Here is a 24,330-nt window from a genome sequence, read left to right on the forward strand (position 1 = left end):
TAGATTTAAATACACACTATTATACAGCATCTTGTCTTCATGCTGTCTTTGCTACCGCTTATAATGCATCTGATATATGAACATTATGTATAGGTTTTTCTTCTTTTAGACATGTGAAAACATTGCCTTCAGGATGTTCTTGTTTTCTGTGCTCCAAGTTTGTTGGTTGTCTCCTGACTGCCCTTAACATTTACTACAGCGCTAAAGGTTTCACACTTGCTGTTCACATATACTCAAGCTGGTACGCCGAACGAGTGAGTAAATAAAAAAGAATTGTCCCCTCTTGACGAGCTATACTCAGTGAAGCCTCTTCTCGGGGTCGGGCGGTTAAGGGGCCTGTCGGCTAGCCCTAATTTATGGCCATCCCTTTGAAAACATTGGGGAGTTGCGAGGCAGTGGCACCAGTTTTTGGTGCTACAGCTGTTTTTACTGTCATGGCCGTAAAGCTCCCCTGGGAAGGGAGAGGCAAGAGAAGGAGAGACGAGAACAATCACTTGTCATGCAACTTGCAGACGAGCAAGGTATCATGGCTGGAGAAAAGAAGAGGTGTGTGTTGTAATTCAGGGTGGAGGCTCGCCAGAAGGTTGAGATTAAGACAGTAGATGGATCACACCTGTGTGTTTAGTCTTCAAGCCAAAAGGCAACCTTAATGGTAATGATAAACATAGGCCTTACCTGTTTTGTTTTTTAAATCTCTATTGTAGCTGGTCTTTGGCCACCTTGGCCTTTATTCTATTCATCTCCTGTCACATTAGTGTGTGAGTCATTATCTGAGCTACTGCTCCTTCTGTGGAGATCTTTTTTTCAGTGTAATCAAAAGTAGAAATGGGCTGGGTTACCTAAAAAGCTTTATAGCACCAAAAAGTTTTTTATTAAAAGGTAGATAATTTATTTATTTAAAATGATTGATGACTCCTAGTCCTGTTAGCAGCTGGTCAGGCTGGACTTTGGCACAGTGTTGCTGTGAGCTATAAATGCTAAAGCTCGCATGGCAACATACTCACAATGGCAATGTTAACATAATGATATTTAGCAGGTATGTTAACCATGTTCAACATCTTAGTGTAGCGTGTTAGCATACATTTAACATTTTATAATTAGTACTAAACACAAAGTGAAGCTGGGGCTGATGGAAATGTCATTAGTTTGGCAAGTCTAACATTTATTTGGTCTAATAACAAAGCATTAGACAAGTTAACAGTTCAACCTGATGGTGCTAAATAAAAAATGTTAAGGGATCAGAGTTATTACAGTTCATCCTGAGGATATGAATGTCTAAACTAAATTTAATGGCAATTCATCCAATAGTTGTTGAGACACTTCACTCAAACGACAAAACAGACCGACCAACATCCCTACAGCCATGCAAGCCATACCATGCCTAGACATGCAAGCCATAGCTGAAAATGATCATAAGAAAGCCGTTCTGGATTTCCAAAAATATCTTTTATTTCACATGAAATTTTCACATTTAGTATATTTATCAAACAGGTCTTTTTATATAATATTCTATATATATATAAAATATATACATATTATACACTTTTCCCTACTTACACATGTACAAAAGAATTAGGTAATAAGAATTCAGATAAAAAAAGACTGACTTCAATGGTAGTCATACACTGTTGTGCTTTGTTGATCAAGCCAGCCTGTCAGGTGAAGATGTGCTTGGCAACTCGGGGTGATGCCGTGTCTAGACTGTTGTGAACTATAACATTTTCAAATCATCCAAAACTGTGATCATTATTCTGAAAGTGTAAATAATTTCACTTTGTGTTTAGAAGTATATGCTGGGGTTGAACTCATGAAGAAAAGCACCATGATACACAAGGTTGGTTCCTGTAGTAATGAAAAGATACCAGCACTTCATGTCAGACAGTTTAACCAATACAGTGGCGAGATCCAACAAACAGAGAAGTCCAGCCTCTCTGCGATACACACAACATCTCAGTGTTTGCTTTTGGCAGAAAAACATTTAGTCTTATCACTCTTTTCAATCAATCGCTCCCTTTTCTTACCCTCGCTACAACTCACACATTTTTCCTTTCACACAAGCACTAACTCTACCAGGAGGGGGAGAGGGAGAGAGAAAAAAGCTCTCCCCATTGCCAACAGTAAACATTTCTTTTCATGAGCACATGGTATATACAGTAAAACATCTCAGCTGCAAATGTTATAAATTATCTTCACAGAATGTACACCTAACACAGTTCAATGTGGTGTGTTTTCATGTCTTATGATGTCAGAGTGTGTGTGCGTGTGTGTGTAACAGTGTTGTGGAGTGTATGTTGGTGTAGCTGTACTGTGCAGTATTAGTGCTACAGTATATAAGCACATGGTCGAGTTCGCAAAGGAATGGTAGTCATGAGAAGAGCCCCCGTGTCTGCCAATGCTACATTTAGAGAAAGTAATCACTTGGGACATCAGCCACTCAATACCATTACGATAACAATACAACAAATAGTACACAATACTCAAGGGTGGAATAGTGTACAAGTTGGAGAGATGACTGATCTTTGGCTCAAAAGGTAAGGTACGGTATTTTTCCACTGAATGTGGATTCATCCCATCTAAATTTATGTAATTCAAAACAGAGTTGGTGCCTTTGCTCTTGATTGTTCTTCGGCCGCTTTATGTTCCTCTTCAACTTCTTCATATTTTCTTCTATAGGGTTATCATCCAAAAGAGGTTCATTTGTTTTTGTTTTTGGACAGAGCCCTAAAAAAATACAAATAAAAAAGGAGAACTTGGTCTTTCCATGAAAAATAATGAAAAAAAAAATAAAAATACTGTCACCTTTTGGAAAATAAGACTAAGCACACATACTTTGTCTCAAATGCTCAGGAGTTACTCAGCACGTGTAGTGCAAGAGAGTCCATCTGTACTTTACAAGCTTCAAAAGTCTCTCCCTGTGGCCAGCACTGGGCATGGATAACTGTCTTTTGAGTCAGTGGTTTCATCCCCACGGACTGTCTTCATTGTAGTCCCTGAAAAAAAAAAAAAAAAAAAAAAAAAAAAAAAAAGTCTGCCAACAGCAGTCCTTTTATGTACTCTCAGTGCAACAATAGCAGTAACGATGGGACTAGCAATGAGAGGATTGAGAGGGATGTCACTTCAGAGTTTGACCGTACACTCTTCTGGACATCTGGCAGGATTACCACTGGGTCATCTGCTTAAAGATGGGAGATAAAGAAGACACATTAGCACCACATACATTTACACCACAAAGTAATCCTGAATGTGCCTAGATTGTTTTATGGTCAGGGATAATTAGAAAGGATGCATGGTTGGCCAACATACCTGCAGGCAGTCTGTTGGACGGGTTGTGAACCCCACCCCCAGCTCCAACTTCAGCCCCACCTGTGCCTCCTTTAGCTACTCGGGCTTCTTGAGAGCCTGAAGGAAAAGAAGAATGCTTTCAATTACTCTGCTTGGGTATAGCCTTACAACTAGCAGAATTGCTCTCCGTACAGCCAAAAAGGAGTTTAAACTCACCATCAGCAGCTACGACGTTCACCCTGAGCCTGAGGCACTCCTGTCCATGGTGGTGCAAAGGTTTGGCTGCCGGGAAGAAACCACAAAGGCGTTAACATCCTAACTAATGCACTTATACTCCGCTGGCCCCTTAATTCACCTTCATGCATGCGCCCACACACAAACACTTAGCAACAGACAGGGGCATGGACAAAGCTTAGGAAGCCGTCTGTGACCAGGCAAAGTGTGTCTTGTCCTGCAGTTTATCTAATTACAGCCATGGTCAGTGTGACAACACTGCTTGCCCTTTGTGGTTACATTCTAGCAGGGTAAGTGTTGAATAAACCTGGCAAACTCAGCCGACACCCCAGTTGAATGTCCATGTTAGGCTTAGGTCCAGCATATCACAGTTAGTAGAAAAACATAGCAAAAATGTAGAACTTTGCCCTCAATTCCTTCAGTCGGTCAGTCTAACACCAGACTGAAATATCTCAATTCTTAGATTGCCATGATTTGGTTCCCATATGATGAATCCTATGTATTGGATGAGTTGCTCTGAAATTTGGTACACACATTTGAGTCCCCCTCAAGATGAATTGTAATAGTTTTGGCTATATTAAGACTTACAGATATAATAGTAGCTTTCTCCTTGGCGGAACTCCTTTCCCAGAGTAAATGGAGTAAAGCGCTGGAACTTTTCCGAGAACTTCTCAGGGGCGTGAGGAGCAAACGGATGGCCACACTCCCAGCGCATCTGGTCGTATGATTGGGGCTTGCAGGATTCATAGTCCTCTCGCTCCACCATGTAGAGCACGTATCGCTCAGCATCCAGCAATGGTACCTCACCCTGAGGGTAATGGGGGCAAACGATGTCCAGGTAGTCATTGAGCTTCACCTCCACGGTGTAGTCGTCCCAGAGAAACCTACAGGGAGGAGGCAGAAGGGGACGGTTATGCAAGTGGCAGGAGACGGATAGCCGTGGTTATAGCATCGGCGCAGTAATAAATATAAGCCTCAAAATCTGTGATTATATATTGATCGGCTACACGGCAGTGTACAACAGGGAAATCAGAGGAAAGACTGAGAGGCCTGGGAATGAGAGATAGAGAGCAGGAGAAAAAGTGTTTGTGAGTGAGGATACATGTGTGTGTTGGAGTGGAATGAAGAGGGGAAAACGCAATAAGGGGAAGAATGATCTGCAGAGAACATGTGCATAAATATGGATGAACGTGAGGCCAGTGTAGCATCTGCTGCTACTTGCTGCCGTGTTGAGAGTTAGGAATGAGTGCACATTGATCCCACGTCCCACAGGAGTTGAATGATGTTTACAGAGAAACATTAGCAGTCAGTTAGCCCGTCAAGACAGGAGATGAGTATTGACATCTGCAGAGCTACACACCAACAGCCACAGATAAAGAGGCAGAATGCATGATTACAGTTTCACTTTCACAGAAGCAGACACACACCACAGTACACTAAAGATCGGGATAAGAGTAAAAAGTCACATGTTTTAAGCCATTCATTAGGGTCAGAGACAGGCTGACACATTCAAAATGAGTCTGGTGACGGCCTGTAACCGTCTCCCACCACACTCCCTCTCATTACAAATAGAGAGACCCAGTCAGACTGTCTGCTTCCCCTCCCTTCCTCCCTGCATCTCTCCCTTCCCTCCTCCACCCTCTCCATGATGGTCTTCAGTAAACTCTACCCTTGGACGTGGGTCAAAGAGCACTCGCAGAAATCTTTTTTCAGCATGCTTCAAATGTCCCCACAAACTAATTATTATAGAAAGACTGAGGCAGTTGAAATTAGCTTTATGTCCAGGATTCTTTCCCCTTCCTGGATTTTCTTTCAGAGATATTATGAGTTTATCTCCAGGGAATTGTCACTAAAGGTATTTCAGCTTTGTTCCCTTCCCCCTGACTGCTCCAGGGGCGGCTCACAGCTAATGCTCTCTTCTCAGCCAAAGCCATCTATCAACACACACACACACACACACACACACACACACACACACACACACACACACACACACACACACACACACACACACACACACACACACACACACACACACACACACACACACACACACACACACACACACACACACACACACATTCCTATCAGTTTACCATCTCCTACTGTTCTGGATCACCAGGGGTGGATGAAATTTGACAGACTTCAATATTTTCACAACACACAAGAAGAATGTGTGTCTAATATAGGGTTTTGTTGCTTTTGCAATGAATACATGAATGGTTCATCAGGTTTTCAACAACCCCAAAAAAAGAGGCAGGCAGCCAGTGTGAGTTACGGACTGCTATTTAATCAGATCTACAGATCTCAAAGAGTTATGAGTTCCCAAAAGCCTGCAGGGTGCCAATCGGACACCTTTAGCACGGAAAAAAAAAACTCACCACAGGAGTAGATGTTTCTTCTAGAATTTGTTTTCTCATAAAAACAAACTGAATGTAACAAGCAGCATTTGGAGAGTTTGTGTGACAAGGTCCATATGTGTGACTAACGATCAAAGTGCACAGGCCCCTGTCGCTGGTTAGCTGCTGTTTGTTTTTTTTTGGCTAGGGCTCTCCCTGGTACCCCCTGGTAAAAAAGGACAGACGCTGTGGCTCCAAACACCAGGCCCTGACTCCTGCTCCCCCCCTTTAGCCCTCTCCGCCTGACTGCATTCCCTCAATGCTGATGACCAGATTAGCCGGCAACACCATTACAACAGCAGCACGGGCCCGTTAGAAAACAACCACCTTTTCAGTATACTGATGAAAGTTCCATCTAACTGGGCTGATAATAGTGTGCCCCCAGCCAACTTTTGGGGGTGGGGGGCAACAATTATCATTTTGCCATGTTCCAGACAGCTTAGTGCTTATCTGCAGTTTGCCTGCCACGCTCTGTTTACCAGATTGGCGCTAAAGTGTTTTTTCCCCCTGCCACTTTCAATTCTAGTCGAATCGATAACACTATTGAACAAACACTGTCTGCTTTTGCCTGACAGAGTTATCACCCCCCTGCAAACACTGAAAACACACAAACAACCTCCTTATACCAATCCCTCCCTCCAAGCCCAGATTACAAACTGGTTGTGGTATGCTTCCAATGTGTTCATCAAAGGGGGGTCGAAGGGTGGTGCAATTAAAACACAAAAAATGGTATTAAAGTTGCCCTGGAGGGGGTAATTATGCCCTCCTACTCCCCACTTCCCAGCCCCTTATTGGGGGGAGGCAGAGGGCATGAATAGGCGTGGGAAGGGGGGGTCAAAGGGCTTGAGTTGGAATTGGCTTTTGAAGTTTCTCTCAGTAAAAAGTATCTATGCAAGTGCTACATTTGCTTTATCAATGCCACTGTTTCATACAGTGGCTCTATTGACCACATGGCTGTGCTGATGGAATACATTACTTAGCAGAGAGAACAATGGCTGAATACACACCCGGGGAGGCTGGTCAAGCCCCTTTTATTAATGGCAAATAGTTTTGATTATCCTGCTGCCTTTTGTTCCCCTCTAACGCCTATGCATTGAAACGTTCCACATCATCTGCTTAATTAACTGATTGGAGTAACACACTTCAAAGAGAGCTTAGGCATCTGTGTGAAATGGTTTAGCTAACAAAGTCAAATCACGCCACCTTCACTTTTAGCAAACAAAATCATCTGCCCTGTTATTTACACCACCAGACTGAATCCCTCTCTCTGCCCACAGGACGTCTGATTTATTCCCATTGTTTATCCCAGGAAGCTCTCTTTAAATGACAGCGAGTAACAGTAACAGCATGGAGGAGTTGTATTCTCTATTTAAGGATGATTTGTTGAGGTATGGCGGATATGCAGCAGGGATTATGTGCTTGTGTGTCTGTCTCAGCCGGAGACGTTTAAATGTGTGACTGTTTGTGTTGGAGTATGTGCGTGTTGTGTCTGTAGAGCTCTGAAGAATCTGGGAGTGTGTTTCAGTCATGATAAGGTGGATAATAAATGTCAGTAATGTGTGTATATGAGCGCACAGTCACAAAATTAGACTACAGGCTGTTCCCGGCCACTCTTCCTCCCGTCCTAAGAAGGAATTCCTGATTTATTGGAGCCTCTTCAGGAGCAGGAGTCTAATCTCTCTTCTTTAATCTCTCTGGCCAGCATTTTGCTTTATTCTCCCCCTCTACCCCCTCCTTTCATCCATCCATCACCCTCTCATCTCTGCACTCTATCGCCCTGTGGAATGCTGGACCTCTGATGCGAAGAGGCCGCAATGTGGATCAAAGGTCGGACAATCGCCAAGTCAGCACCAGAGAATTTTATACATGAACAGTCAGCAAGAAGGGGCCTTGTGCATTTCAAATTCTATAGACAGGTGCTATGATGGGAACCGCTCTCTTTAAAGATCGACTCAGAACTATTTTAAGGTCCATAAAAGGCCACCGTAGGACAAACCGCATATATCCACCACTACATGTAAAAACAGGAGCTCTAGTCTACTTAACCTGTGCTGTCACCCGAACCATATAAACATGATTATTTTCCTCCTGGATTTTACATACGCCATTAATGCGAAGTAAAAGGTGACTGGCCTGCGTCACAGATGAGTGAACCGGAATGTGGGGACCGCCTAATCGGCTGGTCCAAGCCTGGATTATTGGGTGGAGCAAAGGCTCAGCTCTGGTCCATTCATCAGCACCAGACCCTGCTTAATACAGGGGCTTAAAGTGGACAGGGAGGCCCAGAGCGGGGGCTGAGGGGCTGGGGACAGAGTAAGGGTGAGATAGGCAGGGTGGAGTATTTTTTTCCATCCCTATTGTTCTCACACAGATCAAATACTCCACTTCTTTACACTGGAGTTTTTGGAGTTCAAAAAGAGACATATGAATGTGTATGTAAAAGTGTGTCCATGGTTGCAGAGGGGAAGTGAGAGGTGTTAACAAAGTAACACAAGGGAGCCATTTCTTTCAACAACATATCGGTGAAAGCTACGCAACTCCACGAGGGAGGTGGCACATCAGATGGAGGTGAAGCCTTTTAGAGGTGCATCATGAGTTTAGTTAAGCCAGACTGTTTAAGGTTATTGCTCAAACTCTTTTTGTTTCATCTGTCTATCTATTCATCCATCAATGTCACCTGTCCCCTCCCACTCTCTGTCCGTCTTTCATCACTCAATAAGCAAACCAGATCCTCATGTCAACTCTGTCCCTCCCCCAAACCAGATCCTCATGTCAACTCTGTCCCTCCCCCACACCAGACTTGCAAAACCAATCACAAAACGGTTTCTGGTGGTATTCCAAATATGCAACTTTCTGATCCACCGTTCTGCAAAGCACAATGTAGCGTGGGTATGCTGGGGTCGTCATAGAAACAAATATGGTCCAACTCATTTTGCTCCTCCTTTTTAACATAATATTGCAGCTTTCATTCCTTGCACTGTTTGACTTTTTGTCATCCATCTCAATCAGATTTCTCCCGTCTGTCATTCAACCTTTGTCTGTCCGGATCATTGGTCATTCTGCCGGCGTTGCTGGCTGAACTTGCATAGCTCCTTCTGCCACCCAGCAAAGCGACAAAGCTTTAAGTCCAGCAGAGAAATAATTGGCTGATTCCACTGCAATAAGAAGGCTTAGATGAATACATATGCTCTTTTCAACTGTCTCACACTGTCCCCTGAGCCATTTGTATCTTAAAAAGAAAGGCCAGAACACAAAAGGTCACCAGTGACACCACATTTCTCAGGGGGCAAATATCTGTACAAGAAAATCGATTTTGCTGGATTGATTTCCACGAGGCAAATCTTTCATGCTCAGGTTTCTTTTTTCTGCAAACACAGTGTGAGCTTGTGGCTTAATGAATTCCATGGGGAAACAATATGGGAGTACAGGCCACAGTTAATAAATTGATTTTTTTTTTTTTTTTTTTAATGTTGTTGTTGTAGTAGTAGTAGTAGTTCTTGTTTACAGATATCTAATGGTAATAATAATAACTGACCTCTAGGGGGTGGCAGTATTTGCTATGAGGATAGATTTACACACTAGCCTAGACATCTAACAAACAGGAGAAAAAAGGAAAGGGGAAAAACTAAAAAGTTACACAATGACCCTTATTTACACAACAAAACAAACATAATTGTTCATTTTCAGAGATAATATCTGACTCTTGCTAACACACACACACACACACACACACACACACACACACACACACACACACACACACACACACACACACACACACACACACACACACACACACACACACACACACACACACACACACACACACACACACACACACACACACACACACACACACACACACACACACACACACACACACACACACACACACACACACAGGTTATAGAGTTGTGAAGCAGCGCAGAAAGGAGGAGCAAAGTGGAAAGGAGAGAGGAAGTCTGCTGTGAAGATAAGATAGAGACACGAGGATGGGCAGAGAAACACTGGCGGGGGTGACACTGATGAGAGGAGAACCCCAAATAGAGACACAGAGATTTGACAGCAGCGCAGACAGGGAGGCGGATCCCAAATCATCCTCAAAGCTCGACAGCTTGAGCACATCCCTCATAAAATCAATCGCTATCAAAAATCCCTAAACAAATATACCTATTCTCAGAGTTTGAACAAATTTGTTGCTCATACAAGCCTGGGAAATTCAATCAACTCCAGAGTCCAGACTTTTACAGTCTTGCGTGTGTTGGTGTGAGAACTGTATTGTTTATTGTGCAGACAGGATACGCTGTTTTCCCGGGAAAAGACGTAGCCAGGAAGTGTAGCACTTCACAGGGAAATACACAGCAGACAGCGTGCAGACTTTGGTAATGCCGACAGTTAAGTTAAAACATTTTGGCCTGATTCTTTATCTAGTGCAGTCAATAAAACAAGACTTCCCGCCCTTGACACTGACAAAAGTGGGATCGAACAATCGGAACAGTTGTTAATTTGGTCACTAAGGTAAAGTCCTCTTACAGATGACTACGGACTGTATAAAATAGGAAACGTCAACACACGTCAATGAGCACTGAACCTATAAGAGGCGATTACCATCCATTTGACAATCTCAGAGTTTTTTCCCCAGATTGATTTCACCAGACAGATTACAAAACCAGATTAAGGGTGGTGGGAGGGAACAGACGATGCAAGAAAAAGACGTAGATAGATTTAGAATTTTACTGAAGAATAGAGGTGGTGGTGGAGGCGGTTAGAGCATAGGCTGGATTAGGAAGTGAAGTGGGAAACACGCAGTTTTTAAAAAGGAAAGTAGCACCCACTGACTACCCAATCTTATTCTTCATCTCTCAAACATGTGCACGCTCACATGCACGGAAGGCAAACAGACAGGTTAATCCACTCCTACATGTATACCTTTGTTTTTTTTCTTCATTTAAGTCCTGTCCTTACATGGTTGAGTTCTCAGACTGGCTCTACCACTTCCACTGCTTCAGCAAGACACTCAAGCAGAGGGGAGAAGCGCACACAGACAAGAGGGGGAAAAAAAAAAAACAGTTTGCTGGGAAGACTAGAGTGGCTTTTCATGGGGAGGTAGAATAAGGAAGCTTTAAGAAAAAGCTGAGAGAGGGAAAAAAAAAAAAAAACAGCGTGAAGGAAAGGGCAAAGTGCCTTGTGACGGATCGCCATGGGTGCCAAGAATGATATAAAAATTCCACACCTCTTAGCATGCTTCCCTCCTTCCCCCCTGCTTCGTGAGCCAGAGTTGGAGGTAAGGAAATAATAGACTGAAAAGGGACAGCTTGTAAAGTTGAGATAAAAGACAGGGGGATGAGAGTTTCCCAGAGGCAGAGCCATGGCCGTGTGAAGAGGGGCTGGCCTGAGTGGCAGCCAGTATTCAGGGACCACCGCCATGACAGAATGACTGACAGATTGATAGAGGCTGTGCCACTTCATCACATAGCGAACTCTGACCCCCAATCGGTCACACCAGTTTCTATTCTCTTTCTGTGGCTCACCGTGAAGACTATTCCCCAATTTGTATGGGAAGCATCACAAAACACCCATATTGACTGGATAAATACCACAAAAAAAAAAACATGTGGGTGAAACATGCCTTAAATACCTCCCTCCTTTTAGTCAACACAGCACAAAAGCATATTCAATTGAATTAAACCACTGCACCAGCAATGGTAAAGTGAAACTACCTGAAAGTGTTTTTTTTAACAAAATCAAAAGGCTCACTAAAAAAGGCATAGCAAAAACCAAGACTTCATGGTTCGAACAGATTAGCTTAAAAATGGGTCACCAAAAACTGAAAAGGTGATGAGGATGATGTTAAAATAAACAGTGGCTCAAACTTCTCTCATGAGAGAGCCATGAAATGGTTAAGAGACTCGCAAAACTGGAGACCATAGAACAGAAGTTGAAAAGGGAACTTGGCCAAGAAGAGGGGGAGGGAGGTGCTGGAGAGAGGGGGAGACAGGTACAAAGCAGAGGAGGGGGGGAGGCTGGTGGAGGTGGTGGTCTACTCATGCTCTGTCAGCAGGGAAAAGGGAGGAAGAAGCATTGAATGAACAGATTATTGCCTCACATCAGAGCTGTAGTCCAGAGGGCTCCTGGGATGATGTTAACATCACTCACAACTGTGTGTGGATGTGTGCGTTTGTGGATGACTGGGGTTAATGTGTATGAGAGTGTGTGAGTCACTCAAATCTGGTGATGTGAGTACTCACACACATAAGCGGGCTTCTGCACAGACACTCCCTTCACAAAAGACACGTACACACACTGGCATGCAGGGACCCGAACTGACTGGGCATACTGGGGAGCCTCTTTCTGGGAAAGAAACACTCACAGTATAGGAAATGAGCCTGCACCACATGGATCAACGTGATCAGAGATTAATTTGATTAACACCAGCTTTCTGACCAACAGGGTGCAACAACAAACCGAGGGAAAACGCATCTCACAAGAAAAAAGATGGACGTCAACATGCTGGATCAAGTAACAGGTCAGAGGGGAGAGCAGATTACCGGGAATGATGAAAAGTACAAAATGAAAACATCTCAGAGACTCTGTGCTTTTTCTGCAAATACAGGATTAAAAGTAGCCAAATGGAGAGATTTAGCACAGTCATCCAGAAAAAAATAGCAAGTGCAAAAGGGCGGATTACTAGTAGCCTATATATACACACAGGAATGATCATTGTCGTTCCACGGCTGGAACACAACAAATGCCTTTCCATCTGGGACTTTCTTATTTTCAGTGAAAGGTTTTGTCGCTGTAATTGTGACCTTTCTGACAACAGTAAATGCTGTAGCTTTAACCACAGGGTTACAGTGGTTGCATTTAAGCTTGTGGGAGAATATTTGAATATCCGGGTGTTTGCAACCAAGACAAAGCATCCGTTTGTACAGCAGAGAGAGAGAGTGTGAGCCCAACACTGATTGATTTAGATGGCGTCAGTTGGTGTGATTGAGTGTCCTAGTTTGTGATTGAGTGACTGTCTGCCAGGAGTTTGGTTTGTGCTTGCCCGGCCGATTGAGCAAATGGGTGCGTTTGTGTGTGGGTGCATGTAGAAGTTAATCTGTGGTGTATAAACCTAACCCTCCTGGTACCCCTGAGCCATTTCACCCCAGCCATCATCAAACATAATTCTAATTGACCCCCACTTATTCCGAATGGCCTCTCACCCCGACAATTTCAGCTCCAATTTCTTCTCCCTGAGCAATCCATCTCTCTCCCACAGCGTGACCTACTGGGCAGGCCTCAAGTTACCACCTCTGTCTCTGTCATACACCATTATTACTCGTCTCACCACCTGAAATATGAACACCCCTAGGTCTCCCTGACAGCCACGCAAACCCCATGTGATATCTCTTGATTTAGGATCTGCTGCAAACTCCCACTCCACACAAAGGTTAGGACTCTGTCAGATGGGGAGGATATTGCAACTGATATTTCAACACGTTGTGCTGTGAGTCAGTCCTGTAAAACCAACACAAAAATATATAACTCTTGACAGGGAAAAAAAAAAATCATCCCCTATAAGTTTTCAGGCCTTAGAATGAAGACACAACAGAACCAATAACACAAATTCACTGACTTTTAACAGTGTAATTAAACGGAGTGCTGCACTGCTAAATTATTGCTGCACTCCTGCAATAAATAAACTCAGAAGACAATGCAGGAAAAAGACACATATGTTTGCATAAAGAGTCCAAATAAGATGTATTTCAGTAGTAGCTAAAGGTCATACTCAATCATGTCCTGAAATGTAGAACAAAAAAAAAAAAAAAACATTCTTGCATTTCTCTGTCCATGAAACATACATTCACCTTTAAAGGAGCTATCGCCTGAAAAGTATGGGCTATTAGTTCACTGCCAGTTCACAAAGATAAATAGATGACATTACGTGGTGTAACTAATCCCGCTGCATACACAGATATTGTGAAACATTGGGATTAAATCTGAACAGGTTCGACAAAGTATTACAGGTAAACAGCCAGATAATAACAGGTTCGAGCCCAGAAATGGAGGAAGGGAGGGAGTGAGGGGGAGGGAGAGACAGACTCCCAACTGTCTTGCATTATCATGACAACGGCAGCCAGTTGCTTCCATTACAAATTCATCACAACAAGCTCGCTGAATATGCATGAGTTGCAAGTATTCAAATGCATCCGAGAATGGATCATAATGATCTAATCTGCACTGAGAACTAGGTTAAAAGTTCTTGTATATTTAAGTAGCCAAACAATTTAGTTTTGTGCATTGATAAATAACGAAGTGAGTGCGAGGGTGGGTTCAAGAGCACTAAATTAACACGGGAAAACGCTAATCAAATGAGATACTTACTTTGAGTTCGTGCTGTTCCAGTAGACGCTGTGTCGCTCCGCTGACGCAAACCAGGCGCAGACGCTCACAACGAAGCCCACAATCCAAACCAAATCCATGGTGGAGAGGAGTGGAGGCGTGCAGAGAGGAAACAACTCAGGTAGGTTGAGAAAAAAACAAACACCAAAAAGTTCACCGAGAAGAGCTCCACGCACCTGGAGACTGCGCGCTTAAAACACTTTACGCATGCAGTAGGTATACCAGAAAAAAGCAAACAGATTCGTAGAGGAATAAAAACCATAGAGAGATAAGGGCAACTCGACTAATCCGTAGTGAATGAACGCTCAAGCTGCGTGGTGGCTGGTTTTGTGAAACACACACAGCCGCGAGCCCCGCCTTTTTTACCGAAGGGGACCAATCAGAGGGCTGTCCGAGAGACGCGAGCTCCGCAGGTTTCTCTGTATACTGTATGTATGTTTACGTGTTGTACACATTATTACAAGCCCAGCATGTACAGTATGTTGAAATTGACCTACAACATAACATTTAGAAATATGTTTCTGGATGTTTTTTGGACAGTTGAATGTGTGCTTACAGTTACCGTATCATACTTCATGGTGTTTTTTTATGCAATAAAATGTCACTGTGCAGATTTTATAGTATACCTACAATTCTTTAGTACCCTATACTTTTAAATTCTTTCCTCAATGATTATACCAGCCCTAGGGAGGTAATCAGATCATGCTCTGAGAATAACTATAAACCACAATGAGTCATTGCCTTTATTATGTTGCATATAAACAAGTGTTATTAAACAGGAAATCACTCATCATATATTCAAGTGATATACATTTTTTTTAACGTTATTGTAATGTTAAGTAAACGTTTTCATTGCACTTATGAAACATAAATTCTCTCCTACAGGAGAGACAAAAACATGAACACTTAAAAACACAAAACGCCACAAAATACAGCCTAAAAAAATGACCATAGAGTTATTTAAGCAGCTCTCTGCACATTGTAAATGAATCCTGAACATTAAAAGCTGCAAAACATTATTTGATTGTATTTGTTGCAAGGCTATTGCATTTCCTTGTACAGTTGTTCCAGTTATTAATTCCAAAGTCGAATGCATTTAAACTGTTGAGTTTTTCTCCTGAGCTCTTATCCATCACTGAAGTGCACCACCCTTGCTGAGTACTGTATCTGGTGTGTTTGCGCAGTTATTTCTTTTTATCTATCTTATCTACAGGTTTTCTATGACTCTTTTTCACTATGTGTTCATTTGTAATATCAGCATGGAAGTAAAATCCCCCTTAACTTTGAATATTATGGCATTTTGAGACTTTGAAATCATTTATAAAATGTCAAATGTAAATAGTCAAAACTGTACCTTCAACTGGAAGCATTTAACCTCCATGCTGTTAGATACATTGCAAATCCCAATTCTCATTTTCTGTTCTATTGACAAGGATAATCTGGACTGCAAGCTGCTTGTTCAGCCTAGTGAGCCATATTGCCAGAGGGGGGTTTCAAGCCTGCTTCTGCTTCACATGGCACTTTATTTGCTATGCCTGCTTTGCAGCACAACAGCTTAAAAGGTATCAAAAAAAGTAAAGAAAAGTAAGTTAAAAAAGGGGCAACCATTCTGGATACTGTAATACATTCAAACAGCTAATTGCACATAGTTTTGAGGATTGACTCCATTTTAGGACAAAGATAATATTTAGGGATGTGGTCAGATAAACTCTGCAGGGATTTGGTCCATATTTAAGAAAGCAGTGAAGGAATGCAAAGACTGCGGGATACCCTTCTGATGTAACCAGAATGTGACACTTAATCTGAAAGGTATCCCATTGCAGAGAAAAAATAATGAAATTAATCAGGTATTCTTACAATATATGAGGCTCTGTGCAGCCCTGAGATGGAGCCTTTAAGATTTGATGTTTTTGCTTTAGGTGATCTCATCTAGACTGGGCTGGCCACAGGAGACAGTGCATGAAATGTTAGAAGGTTGCGGCTGTCACAGAAGGCCCAATGTTTTCGCAAGAGGATTAAACTGTCAGGTAGACTGCTGATTGCAAATCAACAGTTTATCTGACAGTTTAATTGTCACAGTGCAATTATATCCCACTCATCTGGTGCTCCAACCAGATTAAGCAACTACTAATATCTATTTTCATCTTCTTTCCGAGTCTGTGCTGTGTTGTCCTTGTCTTTGAATTATCACCTCTATGAGACACCCACACTATTTCGTCAAGCGTTTTGCATAATGCCTTTATTTTCATTATTTACATTATGCAGCAAAAAACTCAAGTGGAGTTCTCTCTGTATATTACAGGCAATATATTCTATGTTCACTGGTTCTGAGTATTCAAAGTTCAGGCAATTGTCATTTGAAAATTCAGTCCAAACTGACAAACCATTTCAGATCTAACAGTACAAACGCAGAAAGGCACATATATATGGTAATTGTGTGCTATTCAGTGTCAAGCAGGTCGTCCTAAATAATGTGTTTTGTATTCATGAAGAGTGCTCATCCCAGTGGATCAATTTTTTAGAGTCCAATTGTTTTTTCTGGCTCGGTGGGAAGATAAAAGGGTTAGAGAGACTGCCAACATAATTGTCATTTGCATTGCAATCGAAAATTGTTGTGGAAAAGCTTTCGCCATGCCACAGACATTTATGTCAAAACTCTATCAGGAGCCAAATGAGTAGACCTTTAATTTCAAACCTGAAATACTGAATTAGTAAATAGAAAGATGAAGTGGAACGAAAGGCTGCAGCTCAGCCCTGATATATGTATTTTCTACAGCAGACAGACACACACAAACACACACGCATGGATCTCTGCAGGCTTGCACGTTCACATAGACACAAACGCAGTCGTGTATACACACATAAACACACCCCTATCCACCTCAAATCCTGACAGAATTTGCACTGGGCCTGTTCTGCGGCATGAAAATAAGATATAGGAAAATGATAGGGAAAACCTTTTCATGTAGGAATGGGAACTTGACTGTCCATAATTTGTTTTTGTCAACCATTTCAACCAGAGTAATTAGATGATGTCATAGAGTTGCACTTTCTGTGATCCTGAAAAGAGGAATCAAAACACGATAACTTTTTCACTCCAAAATCTCTGAAAATTATAAAGAATATCTGTATGGGAACCACCTACATGTGGGACAGTTCTTATAACCTGCTGCATGATTCAAATTGTTTAATATGTTATCAAACAGTGCAGTGAGTCGCCTTCTTGTCTTGAAGCTTGTTGCCACATTCTTCCTTCTTGCTCTACAGCATGGCCATTAAAGGAGAGAGAAGTGTTTGGTGGTGCTTTCACTGTGATGTTAGCTTTAATGACAGACTATCATCATCTTCCCATCCCCAAACAACACTCCACAATCTATTTAAATAAGAGAACTGTGTTGGTGTAAACTGTGCAGCAGCACAGCAGTGCTCGGGCCAGTCAGTGTGTGTCGCATCAGCCTCCATTGGTTTGAGTCCTCCGTTGTTAGTCAATGCAGCTCCTCTGCAGGAGTTGTTCCTACACCTATGAGTTCTTTCTTTGCAAACAATAGAAGTAAAGTGTTTCCTGTAATTAGCATTGCACAGGTCTATCTCATCTTATGAAATAGAGATGCAGTAAAGGTAGCTTAACCATCCTACCAATAGTTTGCCTGTAAAAAAACAAGTTTGTTCATGGTCTTGTTTTTGTCTGCTCTGGCGCAATTGTTGATTTTCCTTTGACTTTCCCGAGGCAATAGAAGCAAAGCTAATGATTAGGTGGAGCAATTTTAAAGCAAAACAAAGGTAATCAGTAAGTAACCCTAGCGTTACAGCAAAGAGATAAAGTGGTAAGTGCCAGTTCTTAATTAGCTGTAGTTAATTATCAGAGGTAAACAAAGAGGTGGTTGATTATGCATAGCCGTATCCAATGATCAGTGTGTCAGCTGGGAGATTGGAGTTCAGGAAAGACTATTAAGATGACATTGTAGCGAGTGGCCTTGCTGACAGCCAGGCAGTCGCCATGCTTAGACATTTAGGAAGGCACACACATACACACACACACACACACACACACATACTCAGACGCACCCACACACACAGACGCACAAAAATGTACGCCTGCATACCCACTGTACAAGCCAAACTGAGAGACAAAGAGCAGCTGAGAAGGAGGCGGATGAGGAGTAGGAGGAGGATCGAGGAGAAATGCAAACACAATGTTAGATAACGAGAGTGTAAGACCAAGAATGAAAGAAAAAGTAAGGAGGCGTGTGAGATGAGAGTGACGAGCTTAAAAAAGATGCACTTAAGAAGGACAATATGCAAAGTAAAAAGATGCAGGAGGAATAGAGCAAAGGAGGGATATACCATGAGGCAACAATACACATGTTTTCAACTATAAATGATGCAGAGAAACCTTTGGGCCAGTAATTAGCAAACATGTTACCTTTACTGACCTGTAATTATGGCTCCCTCCCTCGGGAAAATAAAATTTTTAGAGGTGCGATGCATCATTTCCCTCAGACTGTCAAAAACGAGTAAGTGGTCTGAGATATTGCAGGTGACTCACAGACAAACAAATGAACAATGCAGTGCCTTCTCTTGGGAAATGCAGAGTCATTTGGAAAGGCTGGATAGTAACAGCAAATGGAGGCCTCATCCATCCTGTTCATCCAGCTTTGAGCAGTGCGAAAACACCAACGATTCTACATGTGAGACAGAATTCGACAGGAAGTGTAATAACGAGGAGGAGATAAGAAGGAGGAAGGTTTAAAATAAAGGTGAAAAGAGACTTAGTGTGTAAACATAAATATATTTGAGGCGAAAGGGAGTGCAGAGAAGAAGCGGAAGCAGGGACGGATGCCAAATGAATAGGAGGGGGCCGGCGAGGACAGTGAGAAAGATAGAAATAGACAGGAAACAAAAAAGAAGGACAGAGGGAGAGAGGAGAGGCACAAGATTTAATAATATGTTCAGATGAGGAATAACTTGCGAGAGTGAGGCTTGAAAGATGGAACTTGATAATAAAGAGGAAGTGAGGAGATGTATGAGTATGATTTAATAAAGTGGAAATAGATTATTACTGTATTTACCACAGGACATTTTGAGCAGAGGAGAGACAGTCTAAGAAAAATAGCAAAGATAAGAAAGAAAGTGTTTGAAAGCATAAAAGATATAGTTTTCAAGAAAAATATTGGAGACAGTGAGAAACAGAGATGTATTGAAATAAACATTTGGAGTGGGGAGAGAGATTTAGAGGGAAAAAGATGGAGAGGAGTATGAGTTAAGGTAGGCAGGCTTTGAGAGTTGCTAACAAGAGTTTTGATCTAAAAAACAAAAGGCAAAACAATTTGAGGCCGAAAGAAATTTGTAGCTAAGTGGTGTGAGAAAGGGAGGGGTGACGGGGGCTTGCATCGAAGTGGGCAGGTGGAAGAGAGGGAGAAAAACAAATTGAATAGTGGAATGCAAAAGTACTTTTTAGAGAGATAAAGACAGACACAGAGAGAAAGAGAGGGAGAGATTGACACTCAAATGTAAATAGGAAGAGGAGGGTAGGCTGGATTAAATAGCCGCACACTGGTGGATTCCTCAAAAGCCCCTTCAATATGTATGAGGGCAGTTCCATAGACTCCGGCAGCCACAAACAAGCGACAGAACAGAAAGGAGAGAAGAGCAGCTACGCAGGTTGTGTTGAAAAGAAAAGAGCTCTTCTCCTGTCAGCAGACTTTACAGTGTATCCAGGGAGTTTGAGTCCAGAGAAAGGGGACCACCCAGAGGCTCTGTTTACCATCCCCTGCTATTCCTTGACACAACAACACAACAGCCTGGCAGTGTATAGGAGGCTCAGTGTGAATAACCTGCCCAGCTAAATTACAACGACACGCCAAAGCACAATTACATCATTACAGCAAATACAGGACTGTGAAGTGAAAACGGAAACCAAAATCATATCGCTTGGTAAACAACCCAGCACCACATTACACTTATACAATGGGGTTTTAAACTGAAAGCTCTAACAATCTCACAGGGGCCAGCTGAGCACCTTTCTCCAGAGAAAAAAAGGCAGAAGGGAAGCTGAATAGCAATGACAAGGTTTGCAGAGCCTTGTTTTTTTTGGAAGAAGCTGTAGGCTAGATGCACCTGATCCCAGAGAGGAGTCAACATAACCAGATTTGAGAGAGAACAGCATGTACCCACGCTGTCAATTCCAAGGAATCCCAAGCCGTCCACGTTTGCTCATTAACCCCTGAAATATGTTGAATTGAAAGTGACATGCTCTGCCTTCCCCCAAAGAGCAACGATCTGCCCAAAGTGCCCAGATCTTTTCAGCACTGATAGGCCCTGGGGAGCCTCGAGCAAGAGAGGAGACATGGGCAGTTGGCATGCCCAGAATAGTGCCGTAGTGACTGTCACACTGACAGCAACAGCAAGTGACACCATTGCTAACAAGAGGTTATACTTTACATACGGCTGCAGTGGCATTGCTGCTGATTCCTGCTGACAGATGGGAAGTAGTATTCATGCAACTTTCTGAGGTTTCTTTTTGCAACTCGTTTTGCTGATAGTGTGAAAGTGGGGGGAAAAAAATCATGTTTTGATAGAGCGTTGTATAATTGAAGATGGTTTGTAGAAACATAGTAATAGATGGTGTGAAAAAATATGCAGTGACAAGGTCTGGATGTATACACACTGAGAGACAGTGTGGTAAATAAATGGCTCGGGGCTTTTCAGCTGAAACGAGATAGTGTGAATAAAAAAGCTGCTGCTGGAGGAGCCCAGAGATAGTGGTAAATCCAACTGACACAAATGGTGAGCCTGTGTGCATGCTGAAGATGTGTTTACATAAGTGTGTTTATGAATGAGCAAAGAGTGTGCTTATGTGGTCTGGGGCTGTAAAGGGAGGAACTGTCTCTGTTACTGTGTCCCTGTGTGCCGTGCTAAAAAATCTGCTTAATAGCAATTACTCCACCCTCCATTGAAACAGGCACATGCTACTACTTATTACTTGAGGAAACAAGTGAAAGACTTTTACAGCTTCTGACCTTGCTTCCTTTTTTCCATAAGAACAGCTGTCCCTCTGCCACGGCACACTCCGCTAGTCAAACCTCTCTCTTTCTTAAGAAAATACAGAATAGGAAGAGAGGAAATGAATTTTATTGCCCTGTTTTAACTCCCTCTGCTTATTGACACACTCACCCTCAGCAACTTCTGCTTTCCCATTACTTAAAGCGAGGAAGGGAAAATGAATTTTACAGCCTTTGGTCCTATCTGTCTCCTCAGACACCCCCCTGCCTCCCATCTAAAGTGGCACACTCCACCACTCTCCCTCTTTCTCATTACTTAACACAAAGATTGGAAATGAATTTTACTGCCCATGCCCTTTCTTCTCTCTTCAGCACCACCCTGTAGTTACTCATCTACATTGCTCTTATTGTCTCTCTCCTTTGCAACCTTAAAGAAGGAGAACATTTTACAGCACCCTCTACTTCACAAAGTGGCACACTTCAGATTTTTCTTGTTTCTTCCCTTTCTACTTGTTCAAAAAAAGAGGGTCCAAAATCAATTTCTTGGCCTCTGCTTCCATTTTACAGCCCCGGGCCTTCTCTAAAGGAGCGGCACACTTCATCCTTCTGCTTCTGCAGTGCTGGCCTCTCTCTGAAAGCCTCACAAAGCATTAGCATACAGGTGGTATCTTTTGTCTCCTTCTGAGGCACACTTCTGCTCTGTATATTGCCAATGTGTCCACTTTGAAAGCCCGCCAGTGGAGGTATTGTGAACGGGCCGAGGGTATTAAAAGGTCACTTAAGATAACTGGCCCTTCTGTTGCCACACCTCCTCCAACACCTCGCATAGATAAGGTGAAGCCATTAGTCTGGAGCTGAGCTGCCCTTTCCCTTCGGCCCCACTTCTGTGTGAGCCCATTCAGCAGTATGGGGAGTGTGCAAGGTTACTGAGTTTATCTGAATTTCCGATCTTGTTAATACAATATTAAAGGTTTGAGCTTAAAATGTGAGCACTCACGTTTGACCTTCCACAGAATTTATTTTTTTACAAAGAAACATTATTGTGATTATAGGTATTATTTGCATTTGCTACACTCACAGAGCACATTTTCTACCAGGCAGGTCACAGAGAGCACTGGCTTCAAAACACATCTTTTGATTCCTCTCCTCCCCCAAGACGTGCACTGTTACCACAACCTTTTTTACATGACTACACACATATCTGCTGCCCAGATGCTACCCAGCCCCCCATCCTCCAAGCCTCCACCATGCCTCCCTCCTCCAGCTGCCTTGCTCCACTTGTGGCTGCTGCTCCAGCACCCTATTCATTAACAGCTTCTTAATGCTCCCAGATGGGACGACTGTAATTTATGGTGGCCTCAGTGTGTTTACGTTTGTGTGTATGTGAGATTGTGTGTATGAGTAGGTGTGTTTATCCATAACATCTATGCATAGCAGGCACATTTGTTTATATGTGCAACTGTTCAGAACCAATGGAAAAAGCGTTATCTTAATTAGACTGCGCCTACAATTGTTTAGATCCATTTTCCACACAACATTTGCATTCGCTCAAGAGTAAACTGTGAGCATATGCAAATATGTTTGTGCTGATTTCCCTTTTCGTCCTTTGTTTGACTCGAGCAGAAGCACGTATCGCTGGAGGGCAGAGTAAGGACAGCGATTAAGGCACATAGTTCAGGTTTTTACTTTGCCCACTCATCTAGGGGTTCGTCTCCAAAACTGACCTCAGCTGGAGCAATACAGTTTTTCCATTCTGTTATTCTCTATGCTGTGTATCACTTTGCACTCGGTGATGCTGAATTAAGATGTCATGAGCTTGTGTGGGAAGTCCCCATGTCCACGCAAACATTAACACATGTGTGTGCGCGTGCATGCGTGTGTGTTTACGTGTAATTGTTTGGATGCTCACATGCGCATATGTAACTGACTGATGTTCCGTGCCCAAAACCTCAGCTTACGGATGCTGGCACGCTCACTTCTTCAGATTGCTGAGTATCGATTCCCAGCTTGTCTCCAGGAAGGGAAGGGTGGAGGTGGTGGTGATGGTAGTGGTGGGCGGGGGTTACAGAGGTTACAGCAGATTTGTCGGCTTTGCCAAGGAAAGCCTGTTTCCTAGAAATGGGGGGGACAAACACACACAACACTCGTACAAACAAACACACATACGGGCAGTTCTCCTTGCCTAAACACAGCGCGCACATACTGTAAAAGCCCACCCGCATTTGGTTACAGTGTAATGTACACATACACACCCACAGATACACATAAACATAACCATGTGCACTACACTCAGAATGAAACACACACATGACAAACTGCTGTGTTAAGAGGGAACTTTCCCCTCCTTGACTCTTTGACCATGCTGCATTTCCTGCACATCTCTGCTGCCAGTCCAACAGAACTCTACACACAGTAAAAATAACCCCTTCAAGGGCCAGTCAGCACTCCCTGGGGCCCGCTCTGGAAACACAGGGTGCCCACATAGCCTGTTAGTAGCACCATTTCTATTTGCAGAGACGAGAGCGTTGGGTAACAGTCAGGCTCCAGTGGTGGGAACGGTGGCCTGAAAATGCGGCAAAGCATTGTGGGAAGGTATCTTTGGGGGGTTTGCGGGGTCTAACTGTTGCACCTTTGAGCACTTATTCCTAATTACTCCGTTTGTGCTCGACATTGCTAATGGTTCGCAGACGTGACACACATGTGGAGACACAGCGAAGAGGCTGAGATGATGGAGTGGTACATGGGGACACTCTACACACCAATATCCTGCCCGCTCATGGCTGCCGAGCAAGAAAAACAGATGAAAATGAGCACCAGCACACTCCAGCAGACGTGTAAATATACGTATACACACACAGATGTGCATACAGGTTCAGGGACATGAGCACAAAGGCACAAAGGCTGGAAGGAAAACAAACACAGACGGTAGGATTTTTGGTAGCGTCCACACTCTCTTTAGCACGCATGGATAGGCTGTCACATCCAAACACACACTCAAACACACACATGCATAGAAAGGAGGCCAA

At 43.0% G+C, this 24,330-nt stretch overlaps 1 protein-coding gene across 2 annotated transcripts; it reads right to left on the minus strand.

Moving 5' to 3' along the window:
- Positions 1–1,427: 1,427 nt before the first annotated feature.
- efna1a (ephrin-A1a) lies at positions 1,428–14,614 on the minus strand. Of its 2 annotated transcripts, none has more exons than XM_028597722.1 (5): positions 14,286–14,614; positions 4,105–4,400; positions 3,499–3,564; positions 3,304–3,399; positions 1,428–3,172 (listed from the first exon to the last, which is right to left on the minus strand). In XM_028597722.1, the coding sequence occupies exons 1-5, from the start codon at positions 14,381–14,383 to the stop codon at positions 3,057–3,059; spliced, it is 672 nt and encodes a 223-aa protein (XP_028453523.1). In that variant the 5' UTR covers positions 14,384–14,614; the 3' UTR covers positions 1,428–3,056. The 2 variants fall into 2 exon arrangements, with proteins under 2 accessions (XP_028453523.1, XP_028453522.1); XM_028597721.1 differs by having other exon boundaries at positions 1,428–3,175.
- Between the last annotated feature and the right edge of the window lie 9,716 nt (positions 14,615–24,330).

The sequence above is a fragment of the Perca flavescens genome, chromosome 14 (assembly GCF_004354835.1).
Source record: "Perca flavescens isolate YP-PL-M2 chromosome 14, PFLA_1.0, whole genome shotgun sequence".
Classification (NCBI taxonomy): domain Eukaryota; kingdom Metazoa; phylum Chordata; class Actinopteri; order Perciformes; family Percidae; genus Perca; species Perca flavescens.